The 25,723-nt window shown below is 41.3% G+C and overlaps 1 protein-coding gene and 1 pseudogene across 4 annotated transcripts in view; both read right to left on the bottom strand.

Moving 5' to 3' along the window:
• The window catches only part of Mid2 (midline 2), a 106,044-nt gene extending 86,391 nt beyond the window's left edge, over nt 1-19,653 (bottom strand). For 2 of the 4 annotated variants that reach the window (XM_006970308.4, XM_076562182.1), the window contains exons 1-2: nt 18,916-19,046; nt 5,264-5,979 (exon numbers count right to left, since the gene is read on the bottom strand). In XM_006970308.4, the coding sequence (XP_006970370.1) occupies nt 5,264-5,979; nt 18,916-18,919 (720 nt within the window). In that variant the 5' untranslated portion in view covers nt 18,920-19,046. Of the gene's footprint in view, nt 1-5,263; nt 5,980-18,915; nt 19,253-19,553 lie in introns of those variants that run through there. The other 2 variants (XM_015992229.3, XM_015992218.3) reach the window with 2 other exon arrangements.
• Nucleotides 3,962-4,057, bottom strand: LOC121825912 (U6 spliceosomal RNA; annotated as a pseudogene).
• Nucleotides 19,654-25,723: the final 6,070 nt, after the last annotated feature.

Consider the following 25,723-nt stretch of genomic DNA (forward strand, 5'->3'; position numbering starts at 1 on the left):
ATAACTTATTTTTCAACCTTTAAACTCTTACTGTAGCTCTCCAAGTCTTATATCTCCATTCTCTTTGTCTGGGAATCTTTAGCTCTGTCTCAACATCTATTGTGGTGTGTGTGTGTGTGTGTGTGTGTATTTTACTTCCCCATGGAAGAAGCTTACTCTAATTCCAGGTAATATATTGTAACAACAAGACTCTTGATATGTGGCTTTATTTAAGAATTATTTGTAGTGATGAATTAGAGGAAATGAAAGGAGAAAAAGAAAATGTGCTTGTTTATCCCCTTCAGGAAATTCCTCTATCCCCCTGGTTTTCATCAGCTATATTTTTGGCAGGCTGTGGGCATGGAAATGTGAAGACATCACTCTCAAAGAGAATTATAATAATCACATCTGATTTATACAGATGTCACCATAGGGTTAGGCAATTGGAAAATCCAGTAATCAAAACGAATAGACACTTAAAATTAAGGACATGCTATACTTTTGCTCACACTCTGGGTTTGAAAATTGTCAGTAGCTCACAGAAGGCACTTTCAGATTTCCAAGGTATTCCTAATGGCAAGACTGATTTGTGTCTACTAAGATAAAAACCAAATCAAGCTATGGGCACTAGTATATGTCCTAAAAAATAATTATAATCCATGGCATGATGGCTCTCGCCTATAATCCTAGCACCCAGGAAGCAGATTCAGGATGATCATGAATTCAAGGTCAGCCTGTGTTACATAACAAAACCTTGCCTCAAAAAAAAATTACAACCCAAACTAGAACAAACAAAAAAAAAACCCCATGTCATTATGAAGACATAATTTATTTGAATTTCTTAAGGAGATATTATGTACATTTGCTGTGTGGACACTAAGGAGGATACTGAAGAAACAAAGACTTTGTATCTGGCCTCAAGGAGTTATGATGTCTCTGTAGTATGTTGGAGCAGACTTGTGGAGTTTGGCTTGAGCTCTAAAAAGCCAGCAGAGTTCCTAAGCAGGCCAAGAGAAGAACACTGGAGAAAGTAGTAAGAAAAGAAGGGGGGGTGGATGTTCAGTACACCAGTAAGAAGCTCTTCTGAGTAGATGAAGCTAGAAAATTTGAGAGTTGTGAGGGGAAAATGTAAATCAGCAGCAAATGAGAAAAAGCAAATTTTAGAATATTAAGTTCAAGTCTACCAGCAAGAGAGAGCCACTGAAATTAGCCTCTCTATGTAAACCCAACATGTTCTAAAATGTGAAGCAGTTTTATAAAATTATAGCATGTATCATGAACTAAGGTATGTGTAACTGTCAGGACCACGAGGACTGTTTGAATTAATTAAACCACTGGTAGTCTTCTAAAGATTGTGTGTCCTGAATCTCAACCCTACAGGCAGTCTAAACAAATAAAATCATAAAACATTATATAAGTACCCCCCAAGTCCTCAACTCCATTTTGAGGACATGTTCAAAAAGCAAGCTAGCTTCTGATTACTCTGACCTTTTTTCTGTACCATAATGGTTTGCCTGCTTTTTGCTGAACAGCATTACAGGTCACTAATCCTCGTCAAGGAGGCTGTACATAAAAGGTAGTTATAAAAGGCCAAAAGTGAAGCCCCAGAGTCAAAAATAAAAATAAACATTGCATCACTTATTGACCATAAGTCAACTTTGTGTGTGTGTGTGTGTGTGTGTGTGTGTGTGTTATGAGTTAGTGTGTATGTAGAGTATACATTATCATTCTTGTCCTTTTCTGACAGAACTTTCTGTTCCTCTCAGGACCAGGGGAATGTTCTTAGGTCATCTCCCACACAGCCTTTGCCAGCTACCTGGCTTTCTCTAGTCTCCTTAGAAAGGAATCAAGTGAATAATCATAAATGCTTTCTAATTTTAAATTCAAACAAAATATTACATATGACATTAAAAGACAGGCTTCTTTTCTGTTGAATGTGAAGAATTAATATCTTTTCCCACTTAGCACTGGATGGAGTAAATTCTCCAAGTCCCCCTACCCCCGCTTCTGCCTCTCTCTGTTTCTCCCCGACCTTCGCTTCCTCCCTCACCCCCTCTTTTGTACACACACACACACACACACACACACACACACACACACACACAAAACCTCCTTCTCCTTTCCAAAGCCCTAGATGTTCCAGACAACATAACAAACCACACAGTTGGGAATGATTCAGATGTTTCCAGTCTCTATCCAAAAATGAGCAAAAATAGTTTCCACTTAATTTATAAGCAGACTTTTCTGCACATTTCGTAAAAATTAAAGGGAAACTGTCAAAAAATATAGCCACTCATTCTCCAAAAATTACTGATTAGTCACAGGCTAAGGCATCTTTTTATAAAATACACTTGTGTTTACCCAACCCTGGAGACGGGGACTATAGCTGCATGTTGCCAAATGCCTGCTCAATCTCCCCATGTTTTCAGCTATTTTCAAGGAGCCAGTGTCCTGTAGATACAGGCTCACTCTACTCAGTCTCTTTGTTATCTCAGCAGTACATATGGATGCCGGTATTTCTGTCTGGAATATTTTTCAAGGCCAATGCCTTATTATGATCCTAACACCGGAAACAAATTTGGCAGTGATTGCTCCATCCTCTCCATATCTCCCACTCTTCTTACAACCCACCCCCATCTTTTGCCATTGTGAAGCTGAATGTTAAGTAATTGTGTCCTTTTCCTGATGCTGCTAATTATGTATCGTGACCTATGGAATGAGTAGTTGTTAGAGCATAGATTTAAGTTTTAAGTCAAATTTCAGAGAGGAAACAACAGTGTAAGAGCAGACAACAGTGAAAAAAAAAGATAGTTGACTCTGCCTGGAGACTGGTTTTCAGTTCCAGCCCAATTACTAAACAGGTCTGCTAACATTAACCAAATCACTTTGTGTAACAGAGTCTCAGTTTATGAAACTTCCAAGTGTAAGGCTTTGACTAGATCAGGTCCATGGCCCAACAATTTGCTGACTCTAAGAATTTCAGTCAGTAACATTCCCCCTGCAGCCCTACAAGAATGAAAGTTTCACAACTGAAATCAAAAGACTGAGGTTGATTCTTATACACATTAGGCATACAGTTGCTCTTAACTAAAAAGAGAAGAGGTTATGTATTGGAAACAAATAATTATCAAAAGAGGCACAAACCAATACTTAGAGTGTGATACTCTAAATATGTGTGCAGTAAATTACAGACAAGAAACCGTATCCTATTTTGAGTACTGTTACCCTTACCAACACTTCCTTTAATGTAAATCTGAATAATAAATTCGCCAGATTATGACAGAAGGAAAACTTCCATTGCTTTCTTGCCTTGCTTGCATGGAATCTAGGCCTTTCTTCTAGCTTGGCTTATGTGCATAGGCCATATTTCAGGGTGCTATTCTTGCTATTCATTTAAACATTTTTTTTTTGAGACAGGGTTTCTCTGTGTAGCTTTGCGCCTTTTCCTGGAACTCACTTGGTAGTCCAGGCTGGCCTTGAACTCACAGAGATCCGCCTGGCTCTGCCTCCCGAGTGCTGGGATTAAAGGTGTGCGCCACCACCGCCCGGCTTCATTTAAACATTTTTTGTTTGTTTGTTTGTTTTTTGAGACAGGGTTTCTCTATAAACTTGGAGCCTGTCCTGGACTAGCTCTGTAGCCCAGGCTGGCCTCGAACTCACAGAGATCCGCCTGACTCTGCCTCCCGAGTGCTGGGATTACAGGCGTGCGCCACCACCGCCCGGCCTTTATTTTTGTTAGATTTCATTTTATTTTATAATGAACACATTATAATTCAATGTGTGATAATATAATATTCATTGAAGAAATAACAATTATTTTTAATTATATAGCAATGCGGGGAATTATGCACTTGATTTTTATATAACAGCATCTAATGTACACTACATGTTTTAGTCCTCTGGAAGTCCTTAGACATTACCAAATTTAAGCTTTTTTAATTAAAAATATTTTTTTTCCATACAACATATATTCCAATCATGGAAAGATATGGAATACATAATCCTTGTGCCAGGACCATGCTAACCAATCTTCTCTGTTTCATTCTAATTTTAGTATATGTGCTGTCAAAGCAAGCACTAAACATTTTATTTTGTCTGGAATCTATGTTAAGTGGCTTCCTTCTTGAGAAAAATTATACCTCATATCAGGAAGATAATAGGAATAGAACAGTTTGCTAGAACCGATATTTGTGAACATCAAGGTGAGGTAAGAGGACTTTTAAAACTAGGCATTCAGACTTGAAAACGAATGTTATTTAACATAACTTCACAGAACTGTCCACTGAACACCAGTCAAAGGCTTGGCGCTTCTAAGATGGAGACTGCAAACGAGTATTTTAGCCTGGGCCTACAATAACAAACACGGGCACAAGAGCAAATACTAAGTTAACAGTCATTACTTTCAGTTTAAATTTTTAGTTCAGATGTTTAACCACACCTCCTGACTTGGTGATACGTTGATATAAGAATCAGCTCTAAGTTAAGTGCTCAAAGGCAATTTGCAATGGTTAATGCCAAGTATTCTTTTCTTTGCTATACCGACTAGGCATTTTTTGTTGTTTTGCAGAGCCAGAAATAGAACCCAGGGACTTGGCACTTGCTAGGCAAACACTTTACCAAGCCATATTCTCAGCCCTTGCAAACACATGTACTAATGTCCTCCACAAATCTTTCATCCACATAGATACACTCAGACACTTCTGCCCACACCTCCACAGAGACCCACCCAAACGTATGCAAATTAGCACATATGCTAATTGCAGTACACCTACACAGGTACTCACATACTGAAAAGAAGAGGTGGAAAGATCAAAGCAAAGATCTGTGATGTGCAATGTGTCCCAGAGAAGTGAGACTGCTGTTACCCTGGTGAAGTGGACAATGGGCTTACTTTCCCAGAATTGCACAGAAATACATAAATGCAATCAGGCTTATGCAAAAGATGAGTTCCAGTGAAAACTTGCAGTGAATAGGTTATTCCCCATGAAAACAACTTGGGCCGGGCGGTGGTGGCGCACGCCTGTAATCCCAGCACTCAGGAGGCAGAGGCGGATGGATCTCTGTGAGTTCGAGGCCAGCCTGGTCTACCAAGTGAGTTCCAGGAAAGGCGTAAAGCTACACAAAGAAACCCTGTTCGAAAAACCAAAAAAAAAAAAAAAAAAAAGAAAGAAAAGAAAAGAAAACAACTTGGAGTTGACATACTTATCCTACCTAAGTTTATTGGGCTTCTTGCTAACTGTACAAGTATGCATTAAATTAAAATTGTGGCAAGGATATTGCTTACCTTTAGTTTCTCAAATCGATCATTCAGGGAAGCGACCTGATGGTCTCGGTGACGACCCACCAGTTTGCATAAGGCACAGATCAATTGGTCATCAGATACACAGTACATGTTCACTTTCTCATTCTCATGGTCCAGGCAGGTAATCCCTCGAAGATGTGTGTCTGAAACTGGTTCCACCAGGCGATGACTGGTGAAGGGTTTCTTGTTAGGGTGTGTGGCCCGAAGGCAACGGTCACAGTAGGAGACCTCACAGGTGATGCATGTCTTCACAGCATCTCTCGGAGGGTCCTGCTCACAGAATTGGCAAGCAATTCTCTCACTAGACATGGCGGAGCTTGGCCTGTAAGTCCTCTCCCGACGGCTCTCACTTGGAGAATTGGGCCCACTGACTGAAGCCTTCTGGAAGCGATCAATAATGTTCTGCAGGGTTACATTCCTCTTGAGGCCATCCAGGCCCCGGTGATTCAGCGAGATAACATACCTGCATGTAGGACACTGAAAAGCAGTAATGGGTTCAATGGATTCACCGGAGCTGCAGCTTGAGACCAGGATGCGATGGGCACAGCTGAAACACAGGCTATGAGCACAAGGGAGCAGGAGGGGGTCTTCAAACAACTCGAGGCAGATTGGACAGGTCAATTCAGACTCCAGTGTTTCCATCTTTAGTGAAAATAATCCTGCTGAGGCATTAAGAACCGCAGAGGCTGGGCTTTCACCTGCAAGTAATACAAAGTAAGAGTCATTAAGCATTTCCAAAGGAAAACTGGTTGTAGAATAATTATATTGTAACCAATGGAGACTTTCGGCCTGATAGACTCCCCAGGGATGCCTAAGCAATAGGAGTTACTGGGAAATTAATCAAGAAGCCTTTCTGAACCCCACTCTCCTTCAAATCTTGTTTTAGACACTTGCTTGAGGTTGTTTTTTTTTTTTTTTCCCTTCATTAATAAATAGAAGCAAGTGGCCACCTCTGTGTCTTGGCTTCCTGATTAACATTACCATTCCGGCTCACACAATTGGCATGGATCATTCTCTCCTAAATTCTCCACTGACATCTCTTCTCTCAGACTGTGATGAGTTGGAGGCCCTACAAATTTCTCAATCCCTATTCTCCAATATTGCTCTCTATTTCACGTCAAGGCAAGATATAAGGGCTGCTCCTATTTTACATCCAGTGGAAGGAAAACAAGGCTATATTTCAAACTCGCTCTCTCCTTCCTGAAATGATTCCATTCTAAGGGTATGCATGAAAAAAAAAAAAGGCAGACAGCTTTGGGGAAATGCAGCTTTCAGTGCAGGATAATATCTTTTTCTTCAGAGTGTGAACTTGAAGCACTTCATATTACCACACATAGAAAGTTGTTTTATCCTATTTCTATGTAAACTGAATCATTAGAGACAAAAGATGATACTTTTCTCTTTCACTTTCTCAAACCCTCACCTTCAAAAACTCTTTAATTTCCTCAAGTTGAGTAGTAAAAAATGTCAACCGTAGACTTAGGAACAACTTCTATCAACGATGGCTTCAGTTTGGTTTTATTGTTAAATATTTTTTTTCAACTAGCACCTTCCTGTTGCAAAGCTCATCTTCCATGTGTGTTTTCATGCTTACTAAAGCAGGATCAGATGCAAATCAAGATCTAGATGGAAACTGGCAAATTGAACAGCCAGAAATCTTCAGATGTGGTAACTTTCATTTTTGTGTGGACCAGAGAGAATAAGAAATCTCCCAACTGACAGAACTAAACCAGTTTGTCACTTTTTTTTTATTCTTGTACTGGTGTTTGTTCAAATATTGTCATTGATTAGTGATATGTGCATAGTCCTCTGACAGCAATCACAAAAATCTAGCACTTAAGTACAATAAATGTATACACAAAAAGATGCTTCTAAATCAAACCTGTTCAATGCGCTGAACTAACCATCTATTTAATGGAATCTACAGTAAACTGGGCTGTAAATGGGAAGGGTTTTCTTTATAAGGCAGACACTCCTGGTTAGTTTAATAGGTTCAAAAGTTTGTTTAGCTACACTTTTTTTTAAAAAAAAAGACATGATGTTTTCATTTTACAATGTTCAGGTACTTAGACATATATTCACACATATGTCTATATAGAAATCTTATAATTGAATGCCTTTAGAGAAGAAAGATTACAACTTCTACACAAGGTAAGATTATTTCCTTAGATAATTTTACCTGATACCCCTTAGATGCTCACATTGAACAAGGCCACACATGAACTTATACTCTCTGACCATCATTGCAAAAAAGAAAAAAAAAACAATCGTTTCCTCTTTCAAATTTCCCTAAATGGTGAATGTTCTTGCAAGCCTAGAAAGCATTTATTCATTAACATACCTGTATTTCCAACTAACTCCCTCCTCTCCTGGAGAGCACCAACAATTTTGTATTTTTATTCATAGCATGGTGACTGGCACAAAATAGGTAATCAATAATGGCTAACAAAGTATTACTCAAACCAAAAGTAAGAAGGTACATAGTACTTATTGATTATTTATTTAACTGGGTTCTGAGTACTATGTTAAGCACTTTGTGTACATTATTCATTAAATTCTTTCAGACTGTGAATATGGTATCATTACTAGACCCATCCTACTTAGGAAAACGAGGCTCAGGGTCATTAGTAAGTCAACCAGAAACACAAAGCAAGAGCAGAAGGCAGTCTCCTGCCAATGTCTGTGCTTTTTCCCCCACACCTTTACTCTAATCATCTTTTACTTCCTTCACTGAAGTTATCTTGACTATTTACAAGAGGGGTTTTAAATGGCCTGCTTCCGCTTCTATTTTCGTCTCTCCGTGTCCCTCTGAATCTGTCTGCCTCTCCGACTCCTTCCTCTCAGACTATCTCCATCTGACACTACACTTCCATTACAACCCTTTCAGGGCTTCGAGCATTCCACAGTATCTGTGTCAGAAACTCCCTAGGTTGGTCAGAAGCAATGCTGAAAGTCACTTCTACATGTTGACACCTATAGAAAATCAGTTAAAGTCCCACAGTTCCTCTGCCTTAAGAGGGTGCTGTATAAACGCTTCTTTGTGGGGAAATACATTTTCAATTTCATATGAAACTCTAAAATGTATTCCCAAATCAATACGACCCTTGAACCTCACTATGAAATTAAGCTTGGGAAAACACATTCTGGGGCACAATTGCCTTATATAAGGTAAAATTAGGAGGTTTTGTTTTGTTTTTTTTTTCCGGAGCTGAGGACTGAACCCAGGGCCTTGTGCTTGCTAGGCAAGCGCTCTACCACTGAGCTAAATCCCCAACCCCCAATTTAGGAGTTTTAACTAGGGGTTTCTGAACCTCCTAGAAATGTCTGCAGAGTACGTGCATGTCATAGATATTTATTACCTGAAGAGGATTGTTCATAGCTTTCAACGGACTCTCAGAGGTGTCCTTAACAGTAAAGTCTAACATCAAAAACAAGCAAACAAAAGAATACAACAGAAAGGATAGACAAAGTACAGAAAATTACTTACATAAGCTACCCCTTATATTATTTTTACAGAACTGCAATCAGTTAAGATATTTACTTAAGGTCACTGATGTTAGACTGAGGCTGACCTCTAACATCTGACCTTCCTACTTTTGTTTCCCAATTGACAGGATGGGATGGTAAGCATGTGCTACCATGCCTGGCACTCCATTCTGTTTCATTTTATTAAGACACAGTAATACCATTAGCCAATTTGAGGGATTGAATAATTTTTGCAAGTTCCTCAAACATCTGTTTATTCATTTCTCATTTATCAAGGCTCCTGACTTTCATTAATCCTGTTTCAGCATGTCTGCAACTATTCTCCATTTTCCCTACTTCCATTACTATTTAAGCATCATTACAATACCAATTACCTTTTTCACAGTTTTATTAAAAAATAAGTACTATCATTACAAAAAAGTAATTTGCCCAAGGTCATACTTGCTTGCAAATAGCACAGCAAATGTTCAAACTTAGAAAAAGAAAAACCTCTAGAAATAAACCCATATATTTACAGCCAACTTATTTTTGACAAAGCTTCCAAGATAATTCAGCGAAGAAAGAATAATCTCAACAAATAGTTCTGGGAGAATTTCATCTCCATGTGCACAAGAAATGAAGTTAGAAACCCACCTTACAACATACAAAAACAATGCAAACTAGGCATGGTGCTGTGTGCCTGTAATCCCAGCACTTGAGAGGTGAGGGGAAAGGATTATAGTGAGTTCAAGGCCACTCTGGACTACATAGGGAGATCTTGAGCTACACACACACACACACACACACACACACACACACACACACACACACACACACACACACACACAAATCTCAATCTACAAGATGAATAAATGAAAATGGATCAGTCATCTAAGTATAAGAACCAAAAGAGTAAAAGTCTTAGAAGAAAAGATTCCTGTAAATCTGAGATGACTTAGATTAGACATGAATTTTTAGATCACAGCAAAATCACAAGCAACCAATACAGATAAATGCTACTTCATCCAAATTTAAACCTTTAGAGCTATAAACAACACCATTAGCAGAATGAAAAGGCAAAGGATCTTCCAAAGAAGATAAACAAATAGCCAGCAAACACATGAAAAGATACCCAACATCATTAGCCATTAGGGAAATGCAAACCAAACAAACAAACACACTAGAATAGCTATAATAATACAAAGCAAACAAAAAGGGAAAGTAGCAAGTGTCTGCCAGGATGTGAAGAAATTGAATCCCTCATATGTGTGTGTGTGTGTGTGTGTGTGTGTGTGTGTGTGTGTGTGTGTGTGTGTTGTTGACACAAATGTAAAATGGTGCAGCTGCTTTGGGAAGTAGTTTGGCATTTCCTCTAGAGTTAAATGTAAAGCTAACCTCTGATCAAGCAATTCCACTGCCAGGTATGTACCGAATAAAATAAAAAAAATGTGTTCATTCAAAAACTCATGCACACCAATGTTCACAGCAGCAATACTCATAGTAGCCAAGAAGAAAACAACCAAAGCCTGTCATCTAATATATGAATGATCAAAACATGGTTTATCCATAAGATAGAATAGAAGCAAGGGAGGAGCTCAGTCCTGCCTCAACTTGATGTGCCATGCTTTGCTGAAGCCCATGGGAGGCCTGCCCCTTTTGGAAAGGGGAGAGAGACAAGGAGTGGAAAGGGAGGGCAGTAGGTGGGAAGCATGGGGGGCACTTGGAGGAGAGGATGGAGGGGAAACTGTGGTTTGTATGTAAAAGAAATGGGAAAAAAGTTATTTAATTAAAGTTAAAAAAAGATAAAAAAAAAGTGAATAGAGTATTGATAAATGTTGCAATATGGATAATCCTTTAAGATATATTTTCAAGTGAAAGAAGCCAGCACAAAAATGTAGTATATTGTGTGATTCCCTTTATATGAAATTCCTAGAATAGGGAAACTCATAGGAATAAAAAGCATACTAGTGGCCGGGCGTTGGTGGCGCACGCCTTTAATCCCAGCACTCGGGAGGCAGAGCCAGGCGGATCTCTGTGAGTTCGAGGCCAGCCTGGGCTACCAAGTGAGCTCCAGGAAAGGCGCAAAGCTACACAGAGAAACCCTGTCTCGAAAAACCAAAAAAAAAAAAAAAAAAGCATACTAGTAATACCTAGAGGAGGGAATGAGTAGGTGTAACTACGTATATGTATGGACTTCCTTTCTGGGATTTCGACAATTTTGACTCCTCTTGATAGCTTACTTCATTTTTTTTTTTCAGATAGAATCTCCTGCATCTCAGCAGGCCTTGAACTCAATATGTAGCTAAGGATGACATTGAGCTCCTGATTCTCCTGCTTCACCTGCTTACTGCTGGAACTACAGGCCCACCACAATTCCCAGCTTGAATCGCTAACTTAAGTTGTTTTTCTAGGTCAACAAGTCAGTCCCTGTTCAGGTCTTGCAATGTCCTGAGACATCTACAATGTTCAACAAGTGTCAGAGAATTCTTAAGCTTCAGTTCTTTTTCACTTAAAAAAATATTTAAATGACTGCTAAAAAAAACACACTTAATCTCTACCTACATCACAAAATATTTTTAGCAGAGGAAGGTTTACAACAAAAAACAAAACAATGAGAAAATGTTGCAACTTCAGAGTTTTGAATCACTGATATGTTTGGAATTAGAGGGTGCTAAAGATAACAAGACTGAATCTGGTAGAGTATGACCCAATGACAGGTAATCACGACACTTACCCCAGAAAACACAATTGCTTGTCATAAAACACGTTAATGAAATGCACGAAGTGGTAGAATCAACTGACATATCAAGAAATGCCCATGTGCCTACAACCTAGAGTTTCCCTCCAGATGATTTAGTTCCTGGTACACAGACAAATGTGCATGTTCTTTTCTTTCCGCTAGAAAATGATTGCTGCAGAGTTTATCTTCATTGTCTATGCTCTTCACTTTGAGCTTTGTTAAGAAAGAGGAAGAAGAAAGGGGAAGGATGAGTTACCAGTGAAAGTAAACTTAGTGGTGAGGGATGACAAAGCTCTGTGCCTGGAGAGAAACACAAAAAGGGGTTGCCTCTCCCTCCCTCGCTCCCTCTATCCCCTCTTTCTCTTTCTTTTGAGACAGGGTCTCAATGAGTAACCTAGGCTAGGCTCTAACAATCCTCTTGCCTCAGCCTTCCAAGTACTGAAATTAGTCATGCTCCGTCACTACTACCTAAAAGGAAGAGAAAATGCTTCAACGAAAGTGATTAAGATTTCAAAACAGCACACATTTTACACTTACAAGATGAAAAATTGATTCAAGTATTGCCCTCCAAATCTAGCATAGCTAGCGCTGATCAAGAGTTATGATCAAGCAGCTGTGATCTGCACTTGACAGAATTCTATTATTTCCAATGCTGTTTGAACGTAACTAAATACCTACTTAGCCCAACAACTAATAGCCTACATAGTTGCCATCTTCCAGATCTTCTGAGTATGGATCTGCTCTCTCTCTCTCTCTCTCTCTCTCTCTCTCTCTCTCTCTCTCTCTCTCTCTCTCTCTCTCACTACAATCTACCCTTCTTCTCCTAGAAAAGCCATAAATGTAAAACTAAGCCTTACCTCTGGGCTGTAGATTAAGAAATGAGCTAGAGTTTTATTTTTAAAAAAACAGTTATACCAAAACCATCCTTCAGGATATTAGCATTAACTACCCATGAGACTCTCCTGAAAATATCAGAAACTATGCTTCTTCCTTGGGAGATGAACATGTAAGTCCAGGCTTAGTCTGTTTCTTCAAATGCAAACTGTTGTTCAAGTTGAACTAGGATCACTGGATAATCCTTTAAGATGCTTTCTAGATCACATATCCTATTATTATAGAGTTATTTCTATTTATCATCTTGCAAAAAAAGAGATCTTGGATGCTATAAACGAGTACTAAAAACATGCATGACTCTTATTTACAAGCGTAACTAGACAGATTAAGAAGCGATAAACATTATCACCAAAGAAACTAAAGAGACACAGTGTATGACTGTCCCTTGGCTAAGCTAATGAAAAGTGTAATAGATGTATTTACCCATTGTACCTCAAGGAAGATTATAATGAATGTTTCAGTGAACAAGTAAAGGGGAGGGGAATCCCTTGTGAATATTAACCAATGCAAACATCTTCTGAAACTGCAAAAGAAAACAACCAACTACAAGAACTTTATGATTAGTGAATGACTCACTCAAGTTCAGAGAAGATCTTTTGGAGCCCTGTGAATGTTGGTACATGGCTGTAATTCCAGCACTTGGGAAGCTGAAGCAGGAGGATCACAAATTATTTCAAAGATGGACTGATCTATATAATGATTTCAAAGCCAGACTGGGTTACAAAGCAACTGTTAAAAATTCTAACATAAAAATAGCCAATATGGCCGGGCAGTGGTGGTGCACGCCTTTAGTCCTAGCACTCGGGAGGCAGAGCCAGGTGAATCTCTGTGAGTTCGAGGCCAGCCTGGGCTACCAAGTAAGTTCCAGGAAAGGCGCAAAGCTACATAGAGAAACCCTGTCTCAAAAAACCAAAAAAAAAAAAAAAGCCAATGCATAGAATTATCTATATTCTACATGATGAGGACTCAAAATAGAAGAAAAAAATGGAGGTTAGGTAGGTTGTCAATGACCATAATTAATTATAATAATAATCTTATATTTACATAGTAGTTTTATAGTTTTAAAAACCATTATTTCATTCTTATAATAGAGTCTTCTTGGAGTCTTATATCTAAACAGTGCTACCTTAGTGGTGGTAGGCAAAACATTTAAATTCATTAGACCACAGCTTCTTTATCTCTTTAATTAAAAGCACCTGTCGTATGCACAGCATAGGCTCTTGTGATGATCCAATGAGGATAAACTAAATTAACCTGTTTTTAAATTACATTTATTTGCATCACACACTCACACATGATATACCCGGAACACTTTTTTACAAGCTAATAACATTTGGAAATTCATCCCAAACATATAATTTACATGAGAGAGGACAATTACACTTCTCCACAAAATCCCAGGAAAACTGTGGGTTTAACTGTTGTGTGTCACTCATATGTCTTCCCATTTAGGCTAGAGTCCTCCTGAGGGGAGAATTATCTCTACTGTTTTCTCTTAGGCTTCCTTCACACATTGAGAGAGCTCAGAACTGGAAGTTAATTACTGACCGGTACAGAGAACCTGATCCAGTTCCTGCCTAATAGGTATTAAAGCCTACTTAGCATTTTATAGTACATGAATTTAATGCTAATTCCTTCCAATAATTAGCTCCTAAACCTAACACTTCAAGTATTTTATATAATGTAGTCATCATTAAAATGATTATCAAAATAGCAAAACCAAAAGTTCTAAGTCTGCCACAAATACAAAAGACTAATCAAAGTATGATCAAAATACATTGTATAAATATGAAATTTTCAAAGAATAAAAATATTATTTAAAAATGATTAATTGAAGTAACCAAAAATGGATTTGCTGAGGTAACTTATAATGTTTGACAAGAACTATAAGTATAATTCATAACACCATTATGTTATGAAGATTACACTGGCAAAGTTATAAGGCTGGGGACCAAATAAAGAACAAACTTATTTACCTACGCTACTAGTACAGATGTTCATCCATTTTAAGACTGAGTTTCCAATCCTCTCTTTTTCAATGAATTTTTTTTAATATTCAGTGATTTTTTAAAGTATTTAGTGGTCTACCAGGATGGGCAGTCATTTCCACTTCTACATAATAAAACTTGTAATGTATGTATGTAGGGCATTTTATTGAAAGTTAGGCTGCAAGGACCCCAAGTTCTGGTCAGTAACAAGGGACAGAAAACAGAGGCCTATTTTAAATCAAGCTTCTACTCTCCGGGGAACCACATGGATCCTAGCAACACTGAACAAAAGACTATAGACACAGTGATAGAGGATTCTGGACTAGAAACCGTTTTTCTATCTCTGGACTGTACATACATATATATACATGCACACATTTTGCTCTCCTGAATTAACATTGTCTTCCATGCCCACATATTATGTTCTTATCAGAGCAAATTGAAAATATTGGGATTTTAGATTTCAGGAAGAGTTTTCATTATATAATGGGTTTGTTATCGGATCATCTGGTCTCTGTAAGAGGATGATCCAGAGCCAGAGGATACTGTTCATCAACAACCAGAGGACTCTGACCTGCAGAAAGAGGCTGAGACCAAGCCCAAGGTCAGGCAAGCAGAATGCTGTGGAGAGACAAGAACCCACACTTTTCTAACCCATTTATGCTGAACCAACATCATAGTGTATATTCTATTCAGGCAAATCTCCCATAGAGCAAATGATGATGGGATGTCATCATGTTTTTGTTTGTTTGTTTGTTTGTTTTCAAAATCCCTCTGCCATGTTAACTTGAAGCATCTTATGCCATCTAGTAGCCTCCTCAGTTTACAGGCCTTCTAGGGAAAAATACAGGATCTGGAAGTTTGACTACCAAAAATGTTATGTGATTATGGTCATAAAAAACAAAAAGATGAAAAAGCAGCAGACAGAAAAAGCCACAGAACACAAACGTCTTCAGCTCACAGAAAACTGTCAGTAGAGTTTTGGTATATGAAAATGGGTGACGACACATCTATCAGCCCTTGAAGGGGAGGAGAGAGGGTAAAGGGGTCTAGCAATCTGCACAGGACAGATAATTAAGGAGGATTTTCTTCTCTCGCCACCCCTCATCTGAACTTCTCACTTGATGCTATGCTTCAACACAGAGAGAAGCACTTTCCTAGCCTCCTCTGTGTCCCACTCAGTAATGAACACAGTATTTGTTGAGGATCCAGAAATAGAGACAGTTAGCACAATACAGACTTTGTACCAAAATTTCAAAAAGTGGCTCTATTTAGGGCCAGGGAGACGGCTCAGCTAATAAGATCCCTGGCCACCAAGACTGACAACCTGAGTTTGATCCACAGAACCCATGTGGTGGAAGGAAGGAACTGATTTCTACACATTTTCCTGTAACTTCCACAAGCACACTACGGCACACATTCATGTTGATATGCACACACATGTGCACAAATAAATAAGTGTAAAAATTGAAGTAAGTGCCTTTAAAAGCTCTTGAACTGTGTTATATCCATTAGGACATGTTACACCTCATCCTTTGATGATACACTGGACATTCAGCTTAAGGAGGCACATCATAGACTCAAAGCTTTCTTTTGCACAAAAGACAGAAGGAAAACTCAACACTAAATGGAGTTGGAGCACACTCAGGCTTCTTCTAGCAGCTGAGTCCCATGGCTAACAGCTAGAAATTCAGCAAGATCTATGAACACACAAAAACAAGCAGTTATCTCTAAAAACAGCCATCTGAGACATAATTTTGTACCTCATCCCTGTCGTTGCCTTTAGGGTTCTACCTTCCTGTTGAAAAAGAGAAATTTTAGTTCTAAAGGGCCTGACAACCAAAGACAGTATTCTTTCCTCTTCGTCAAGCCAATGATGTTTGCTGAGTGATTTAAAGAAAAAAAAAAAAGACAATCTTCTGTAGTTTCCTTTTTAATTGTGGTGTCAGCAGATTTTATGGGAGGAGGGAATGGAAAGGTTCACTACTCAGAACACTAGTTGGACATAATTATGAGACTCCACTGGCACTATTTTAAGATCTGCAAGTTGGAGCAAGTTGCCCTGTTCTTAGAGGAAGGATTAACCAAACCAATTTTATCTAAGTCGATTTGCACTGTTCAGATGATCTGTTTGTGAAGCAACCCTGTCACTCCTATTTGCAACAGTGCCTCGCAGAAGTGGTCTTGCAAGGTACAACATGCTAGGTAGGAATCCCAGTATTTATGAAAGGAAATAGGAGAAAGAGCCCTCCGTGGCCCATAACCTCTCTTCCTACTCCACACATCACACTCTCCCACCGTAACCCTGTCCCATGGAGCTGTAAGTAGAGTTCAGCATAGGACAAATATGAGCCCCAAATACTGGGTCATGCCTGAGGCCTCAACCCAGCCAGCAGAGGCCTCTGTACTAAATTAAAGGTGCTTTAAAAAATATTGACTCATTGCTGCAAGGTGCTAATCATACTTGTATAGCCAGAACTAAAACTATCTATGCCACTTTTTATTGGGCATTAACTAACTGCCCCCATGTCGGCTAAAAATGGGTGAGGTTGTATATTCAAATGAGTCTGACTCAGATTGTTAGGTTAGAGCGCAATCAATATGATTAATGACTCGACTTAAAATCATCACCATTACTTTCTATGCCTAATTGTATATGTTTCCATTCAGTTACGCATACATTTGGTGAAACAAATTGACTTAAGGTCTAAATTACAATGGCAATTTGAATCCCAAGGGGACTAATAATGGCAAATTAAGGTTTCTGTAAATTAGTGTTCCCGTTTATACCCAGTCAACCCAGTAACCCAATAAGGGATAAATGAAGTGCTTTCATTGAAAAGTATAATGCTGAGGTTTATAGGATCCTTTTATCTTCAAAGGACCAAGCCAATACTCACAATACCCAGTACATAATATTATGCCTTTTATGCAAGTGCAGCGACTGTGAAAGAAAGAGGTCATACAAATGTCCAAAGGCCGTAAAGCCAATGCAACCTCACATTTGGAATGGACTCTCTGATCTTCTTGGCTCCAAGACTTGTGCTTCAACCACATGAATCAAGTTTTGTAAGAAACAATCAAGAGAAATTTAATTCACATTATGAGTCTGCATTAAGTTAATTGATTGAGCAGTAATATATAAAAATAGCAAAGACTGACTCTCCCTCAGGGCAGTGATGAGTGGGGAGGAGGTAAAAAAAAAGGTGTGTGTGGGGGGGGGTTAATCCAGAGTATAGCAAAAGCTCTGTAAGCCGAAGTGAGGAATATGAACTCTCTATTTGGCAACCCATCTCCTATTGGAATATTACCAGAAATCTGTTTCGATTTCAGAGAGGAAGTAGAATGGGATTAAAATCAGCCCTTATGGTTCAATTTGAGAATCGGATTAATTAATCCCCACTCAACAGTTGTCTATTATTACAGTTTCCAGTGTTTTCCTTTATAAATACTCCCCCTCGGAGACACACAACTGCCATTCACCAGCCCCACCGCCAGCAACCTTCAAAAAAAAAAAAAAAAAAAAGCAAAGTGATTCAAAAGCAAGAATCTGCGTTGCTGGATGTGCACAGGTTGATAGAGCAAAGCTGAGAGTGCGGGACTCTGGTGAGAGATCTGGGTGGGCAAATGTTGGGAGGCAGGAATACGAGACATAATAGCGACAGTGCATAAGGAGTGCGGAAGAGAGCAAAAAGTGAGGAGTCCGATCATCTCAGGGTCCTAATTTCCTGCTCGAAATAGAAATGCCTCCAAAATAAATATATAATGTGCTGCTGCACGTGAAGTGCGAAATAACCTAAACCAGCTCATCACCAGTAAGGTTAGAGTAAATCTGCTCTGCCGTTATTTACTTAATTCTTACGAACCCAAAATGGAAAAGCCTCCCATGTCCCTGCTTCAGTAGCCGTGTGTCCTGTGAACACACTCAAGTTTTCCCTCTCCCCCACGGCGCTGCTTTCACAGCTAGGCCAGAAATAAGGAACCACCGGGACAGAGACTTGAAGATCCTTTCCCCAGTGAAAAGGGGATTAAGTTTCTCCCGGGATCCCGCCGGCCGGGTGTCCGCAGCATCGCAGGCTGCTGCGCCAGCACCGCCGAACAAACCGCCAACCTAGGGGTGCCGCCCGGGCCGAGGACGCCGTGGATTGCGGGAGCGTGGGAAGGCGGCTGCGCCCTTTCCCAGACTTGCGCCTAGGCGCCAGGAGAGCCGCTCCACTGCTTTCTCCCGGCTTGGCCTGGCCAAGCGGGAGGCCTCGGGCCGTTCCCCTGCCTGGGATCTAGGAGTGCAAACTCCTTCCCACGAGGGCAGCGGCAGGAACCCAGGTCACCACAGTGTGACAGACACCCTGGGCCCCGCTACTGCCGCCTGGAGCCTTGCAGACCCGGTCTCCCCGTCTCCCCCCTCCTCCCCCCTTCCCGCCGAGCCCGGGTGTCCTCGGCCAGCGCCGGCCCCGGCAGCACCTGAAGAGCAACCGGAGCCGGGGCCGAGCCCCGGCGGGCGGCGACACTAGACCCCCCCAGGGCCGCGGCGAGGGGACGCGTTTTACCCATATTGTTCCCGGGTGCCAGCCATCTCCTACGCGCGCCTGAGAGCGCCGGGCGCTCGCCGGCCTCCGCAGCAAGCTGGCTTGGGCTCCCGTGCGAGCTCCCGGGCCGCTGTCGCTGCCGCCGCCGCCACCACCACTCTAGGCCGCCGCCCGCCTTCGCTGCTGCAGCCGCCGCCGCCGCCGCCGCTGCCGCGCAGCAGCCGGGATCCGCCAGCCCGCGCGCCCCACAGGGGACAGCACGGAGACCGAGACGTTCCCGCGTCTGGGTCTCCCGGGCGAAACTTAGGAGTTTTCGCCTCTCAGTCCAGAGGCAGCACCATGACACCACCGCAGCACCACACTGTCATTTCCGCCGCCGCAGAGGGGGGAAAAAAAAGGCAATCCCTTCGAAAGGAGGGTGGAGTGGGAGCAAGCGGAGCCGAAGCTGACACCCCGAGGGAGCACTGGGAGGGGCCCGGGCAGAAGGGGCGCCGGGCCACCTTCCTAGGCTCACCTTCCGCCGCCCCGCCACTCCCAGCTCCCCGAGCCCCTCCTCTGGAGGCGCGCTTACATGTTTTCTCCCCTGGCAGGAGTGACCGGAGAAACCTGAGCAAGCAAAGGCAGCGGGTGGGTGGGGTTCAGATTACTACTGTACCTACCAGCTGATTCCAGCAGCCTTTTCTCCAGCGCCCTGTCATCTTGATGGAAGACACAGGGAGAAGGGGCCTGAGCAGGCGTGTGTGTGTGTGTGTGTGTGTGTGTGTGTGTGTGTGTGTGTGTGTGTGTGTGTGTGTGTGTGTTGTGCGTGTGTCTGCGGGCGGGTACTACGTGTGAAGTGCAGAGGGAAGACTATGGCCAAACTCTTCTCCCACCCACCACCCACTACCTCCACAAACCCCCAGATTAGAGCAAGGAAAAGGCCGTTACACCCGCCAATGAGAAGAGTCTGCCTGAATCCTCCGCACAGGTCCTACTGGTGAAGCTGTTCTATGCAAAGTTAACTAGAGAGTAAAACAAAAATAGTGGAGACAGAGAAGGGCAGACAATTGAAGGAAACCCAACCCCTTTTTCTTTTTACAAAGGGAGAATGGCTGTGTTCTATTGGCCTTGGGCACAAGTTGTTGGGGTGGATTAAAACCCTAAAAGTGTATGGTGGGTAAGGTTTCTTTTGCACCTTCAGATCCTTGACCAACAAGACAAGATGGCCATTAACAAGAGGTCAATGAAGCAGATGCTAGCTATCCAGGAATTCGATGTCACTAGTAAGATGATCGGTCCATTTGCAACCCAGGAGCCTCCCATTGCTTAGGAATCAGCCTGCCTATTGACCTATCATTGGCTCAAAGACCACTGCCCCACTTAAGGTGGATGAGAGAAGGAAGCTGCTCCAGAGGATACTGTTTTGAGCTCCACTCAAAAAGAGAGAAGAGGAAAGCAATCAGAAAACAGTCCTTTTCACATGAGCCTCCTATTATGGTGCTTGGGAACAAATCCAGAAAAAAAAAATGAAGGTAGTTGGGTGTGTCCTGTCCGGGAACCAATAGCAGTCAGCCAACAGCGCTGTTAAACAGTGTGCTAGAGAACTCTGGAGTGGAAATGAAGGGGAAAACCCAATCACGTTACCTTAAGGGAAGTGCAGCACTGGGAGATGTGAAACTTAATGCGTCATACCCAAGCACAGACAAGAAAAGCAAATGACAAACGAGACTACAGAGCACCTAACACCTACGCAGCAGAGCACACAATCATCACAGTTGGGAATGGGAGAAAATACTGGAACACCATATATGATATATAAAGGAGTCCTGTGTTTTTAAATGGGCAAAGGACAAAGGGATGGGTATTTCTCAAAAAGGGGGGGGGATAGTAGATAATAAGGTGTTCAACGTGACTATCCACCAGGAAAATGCAAAATAAAATGATGGGGGCAATTCTAGGGATTTGTTGCATAGGGTTGATAATATTATACTGTATCCTGGGAAATGGTCAGAGGAGTAAATTCAATGCCATGGGACTTGTGACACAAAGAAATGATTTTTTTTTTTTTTTTAGTTAATGAGTCAGAAAAGTCTGCTGATTCTGGCATAGCAGAGTAGGCAAATATACTACATAAGTGTTAAAAAATAATTCTATGTATATTTGGTGTGTGTGTGCTCTATACAAACATTTGTCTGGAGTTAGTCTGCCTGCTGAGGGACCTAGGATATTAGTGGGAAAAAGGTAAGTACAAAACTGGGTGTGATATGCTCCTAGCTAGTGGTGAGAAAAGAAAGGAGGAACTTTGTATATATGTGCGTGGTCTCTGTAAAGATACCTCAGAAACTGGTTGTGCTGGTTTCCTGGAGGTCAGTCCTAAGAGGGAAAATGTGTTAGTCAGCTCTCTGTCACTGTGATGAAAATCTGAGAAACAATTTAGGAGGAAAGATTTGTTTGGGATTAGGATTTCAGAATTTTCGGTCCGTAGTCACTGGTCCTACAGTTTGTGAGCCTACAGTGAAGTAGAACATTATGATGGAGTAAAGTAGCTTGCTTCATAGGAAAAAGAGAAGGGTGGGAAGAAGAAGAGTTCAGAGTCCCCGTATACCACTGGAGGGCACGCACCCCAAGGGCCTACTTCCTATAATACCCAGGTCCCACCTCCGAGTTTCTACCACCTCCCAATAATCCTTTAAACCATGCATGCATCAATGGACAAATCAATTGAGGATGTTAAAGTTCATTCCTGAAGGCCCACCTCTGAACATTGATTGGTCCAGTGAGGACAAAGCCTTCAACGCATAAGCTCTTTGGGGAATGTTTCAGACCCAAACCATGACAGGCAGCATCCAGTATTGTATATGTTGTTTAGTATTTCTCAAACTTTTTCATTGAATTTTTACAATTAATTTAAAAGAGGAAGGATCCTAGAGATAGAATGACAGTTACTAGGGACCAGGGGCAGGAGGGAATGAGGAGTTGTTTAAAGCATACATGGTTTCCATCTGGGATTTTGAAATTTTTCTACAAATAATTTCTTTCATGAAAGTACTTACTGCAACTAAATGAACCTGAAAAGTGGTTAAAGTGGCAAATTGTATGTTATGTATATTCTACCACAGAAAACAAGTGAAAAAGAGGAAGTATACTGAACAAGTGTAAATCATTCCCATTTGTGTGAGCAAATTATATGTGTGTCAGCACATGTATAGAAGAGTCCAGTAACACCCTGTACACAATGTGAACCTAGAACTAACGTTAGTATTTATGGAAATCTTTTGATAACTGGATATTCTGCATTAAGACTTTGTTTTGAGCCGGGAGGCAGTGGTGCATGCCTTTAATCCCAGCACTTGGGAGGCAGAGCCAGGCGGATTTCTGTGAGTTTGAGGCCAGCCTGGTCTACAGAGTGAGATCCAAGACAGGCACTAAAACTGCACAAAGAAAATCTGTCTTGAACCCCACCCCCCAAAAAAGAATTTGTTTTGAGACCAGCGTGGTGGCACATACCTTTGATCTCAGCACTCCTCGGGAAGCTGAGCCAGGTGGATCTCTGTGAGTTGAAGGCCAACTTGGTCTACAGAGCAAGTTCCAGGACAGCTAGAGCTATTACACAGAGAAATTCTGTCTCTAAAATACAAAAAAAGGGGGGGGGAGAAAATGCTGTTTGATAGTTTAAAACAAAACAGAAAAAGTATATCTACAAAAAAAATGAGTCACAAATTGAAGAGAGAAATCAGTTGGGCCCTGCAAATTGTTATTCAGTCTCACTTGGTAAGATCCCCACAGAGCAATGGAGACTTTTCTAAAAGGTAAAGAAGTGACCACTTGCATTAAGCATGTACCTGAGTAAATCTAGCTCACTCTTGGCGGAACTGACAGCAAAGGAGATTTGCCTTTAATGGCTTTTCTCACCTTTTAGAAATGAGCCCATCCTTTGAATTTTAGCCGTCTCCCATGCACCTGGGTTTCCAGTGTTTCAGAAAGGGGCCTTGGCTTACCAGAGCTCTGTACAGAACTTCCATCCAAGGGAACGTTCTGGACCTTTCCTTTCCCTCCTCAAAACTTAACAGCTGCTGGGTCGCTTTCACAAAGGACCTTGCTAAGTGATTAAGGAATTCAATCAACTAACTCAAGCTAAATGTTAATAGCTTCATTTGTCTCTCTATTAGGAGATAATATTTTAATTTTAACAGAGGCCTTCAATGTATTAATTCAAAGGAATGACTAATGGCTTGTGTGGGTGGGAATGGGGGATGGGGAGATTTTGCTAATCACATCACATAAGCAGCTGCTTTGAAAATATCCCCACTTTCAATGGTTTTATGCAAATTGCTCACTGTAAATTTATTAAAGTAAATGTTTTGTATCTGGCAGGAGATGCAAAATTGGCTGGGAATGTGTGATGAAATTATTTGTTTATAATTATTTAATGGTTACCTTTGTATATAACATATGTTGATCCTATTAACAAAATAAATCTGGCCCATAAAAAAAGATGTCTGACAGATGCAGCTGGAGGTGTTTAATTGAATTAATCTGAAGCAGACTTACCACCCCACAGGCCAGCAGTATGAAAGGGACAGCTCATGGGCTATTTTTTTCCAGCTGAGAATGTAAGGGGGAGGGAGTGGCGCCAGATACTTTCTTCAGAGAACAGCACAGAGGCCTGTCTGTTCCAGATGGGGGAAAAAAATCACAGAAGGGTGATTTTGTTGTACAAGAGCATCATTGCTTCTGCAGAAGGGGACCTTAGACTGCTCTCAAAAGAAGCAGCTACTTGTCTGAAATCCAGAGGTTGACCAAAGGCTTTTCTAACCAAGCAGCTCTTTACAGGATGGTGAGAAGAAAAGCACTTTTGGCATAGTCTCGTCAATAGGACACTGTTCTAAAACTCTAGTGGTGAACAGACTCCAAAGGCTGCTTGAGAGAGAGTGGTTCAAAATAATTATGTTCCTAACGTGGAGAAATAGCATGTGCCTGGTGCTTATTTTATTTATACTCGGCTCCTGCTTTCATCAGTTTTGTAACTTTTCTGAATTGCTGTAATAAATATGTATGATTACTATCTGCATTGTATTGTTCCTGGAGTTTTAATGTGCCATCAGGTCAAGCCTAACCCTTACTGCTGTCCAAGCCTTCCCAATCAGCAGTGTCAGGTACTTCCTGTCTGGCTTCCACAACATCACACCTTTCCTGGTTTTCCTACCGTCTCACTACCTGTTCCTCAACTGTTTCTTCCTCCTGCTTTATTGCTCCTGAAGACTGTATACCCCAGAGCTCAAGTCTTGGTTCTCCTTTCCATAAAACTCCTATGGGACATCCTCTAGTCCTATGATTTCCAGTATGATCCATATACTGATGGATCCCAGTTTCATCTTCGGCTCAGACTTCTCCCTCTGGGCCAAGCTTGCATATTCTTATAAGTATTTTACATCTCTACCTGGCTGCCTCATAGGCAATGCTAACAATGTGGCCAAAAATGAACTCTTCCTTTCTACCTCTCCTCATTTCATTTAGTGGCATCATCTAACTACTTATACCAGACTAGGGTTGTCATCCTTGACACTTTCCATGCCCCAGTACCCAACATCTAACTTATAATCGAGTCAGATTTTCATTTTCTCACTTTTACTTACATTAATCACACTGGCCAGTCATCCTTTCAAAATGGAAATCCTATCATTTAAAGCTTCATTCCCATGCCGGGCGGTGGTGGCGCACGCCTTTAATCCCAGCACTCGGGAGGCAGAGCCAGGTGGATCTCTGTGAGTTCGAGGCCAGCCTGGACTACCAAGTGAGTTCCAGGAAAGGCGCAAAGCTACACAGAGAAACCCTGTCTCGATAAACCAAAAAAAAAAAAAAAAGCTTCATTCCCTGCTTAAAACTCTTGAGTCTCCTCTCATTGCCATTAAAAGAAGTTTCAAATTGCATAAGGTATGCAAGACCAGGCATTAGCTGTTGTGATGGCTGTTCTTAGTTGTCAGCTTGACTATGTCTGGAATGAACTACAATCCTCCGGAAATGGAGGGCACACTTGTGATCCGGATCTTGAGGCAGGAAGACTACATGCCTTTGATCTGGATGTTGGGGCAGGATGACACTTCTTTGATCCAGATCTTGAGGCAGGAAGGCACACCTTTAACCTGGGCCACACCTCCTGCTGGAAGCCTAGATAAGGACAATGGAAGAAGGAAGTGTTCATTGTTTGCCTGCTTGCCCTCACCTTGTCAGCACATCCATTCCTTCACTAGCATTCTAGCCTACTTCTTCAGGATTCCAGCATATACAGAAGACCAAAGGAGACACACAGCCTCGTGGAACTCAACAACTCTAGATCCGTGGACTTTCCTCTCACAGCTAGCCATTGTTGGACTGCAGCATGCAAGTCATTCCAATAAATTCCCACGTAGACAGACAGATGATAGATAGATAGATAGATAGATAGATAGATAGATAGATAGATAGATAGATAGATAGATGATGGAGAGACAGATAGAGAGATATACAGGGAGATAGGGAGAGAGAGAGATTCATCCCATAAGTTCTGTGCCTCTAGAGAACCCTGACTAATACAGCCATTCTCTGCCAAACTCTCCAACTTCATCTTATCCAACTCTCATCCTTGCCCATGACAATCTAAGCACACTGGCCTTCTGACACCCCTGGAACTGCACACTGCTCTTAGACACACACACACACACACACACACACACACACACACACACACACACACACAGAACTCCAGTACTCTTTTCCTTCTTCTGCAATGTTCTTCCTTCCACTCTCCACATGGCTGTCAGATTACATAGCACCTAATCAGACAATCCTTTCTGAACACTCTATCTAAAGT

This window comes from Peromyscus maniculatus, chromosome X, assembly GCF_049852395.1.
Source record: "Peromyscus maniculatus bairdii isolate BWxNUB_F1_BW_parent chromosome X, HU_Pman_BW_mat_3.1, whole genome shotgun sequence".
Taxonomy (NCBI): Eukaryota; Metazoa; Chordata; class Mammalia; order Rodentia; family Cricetidae; genus Peromyscus; species Peromyscus maniculatus.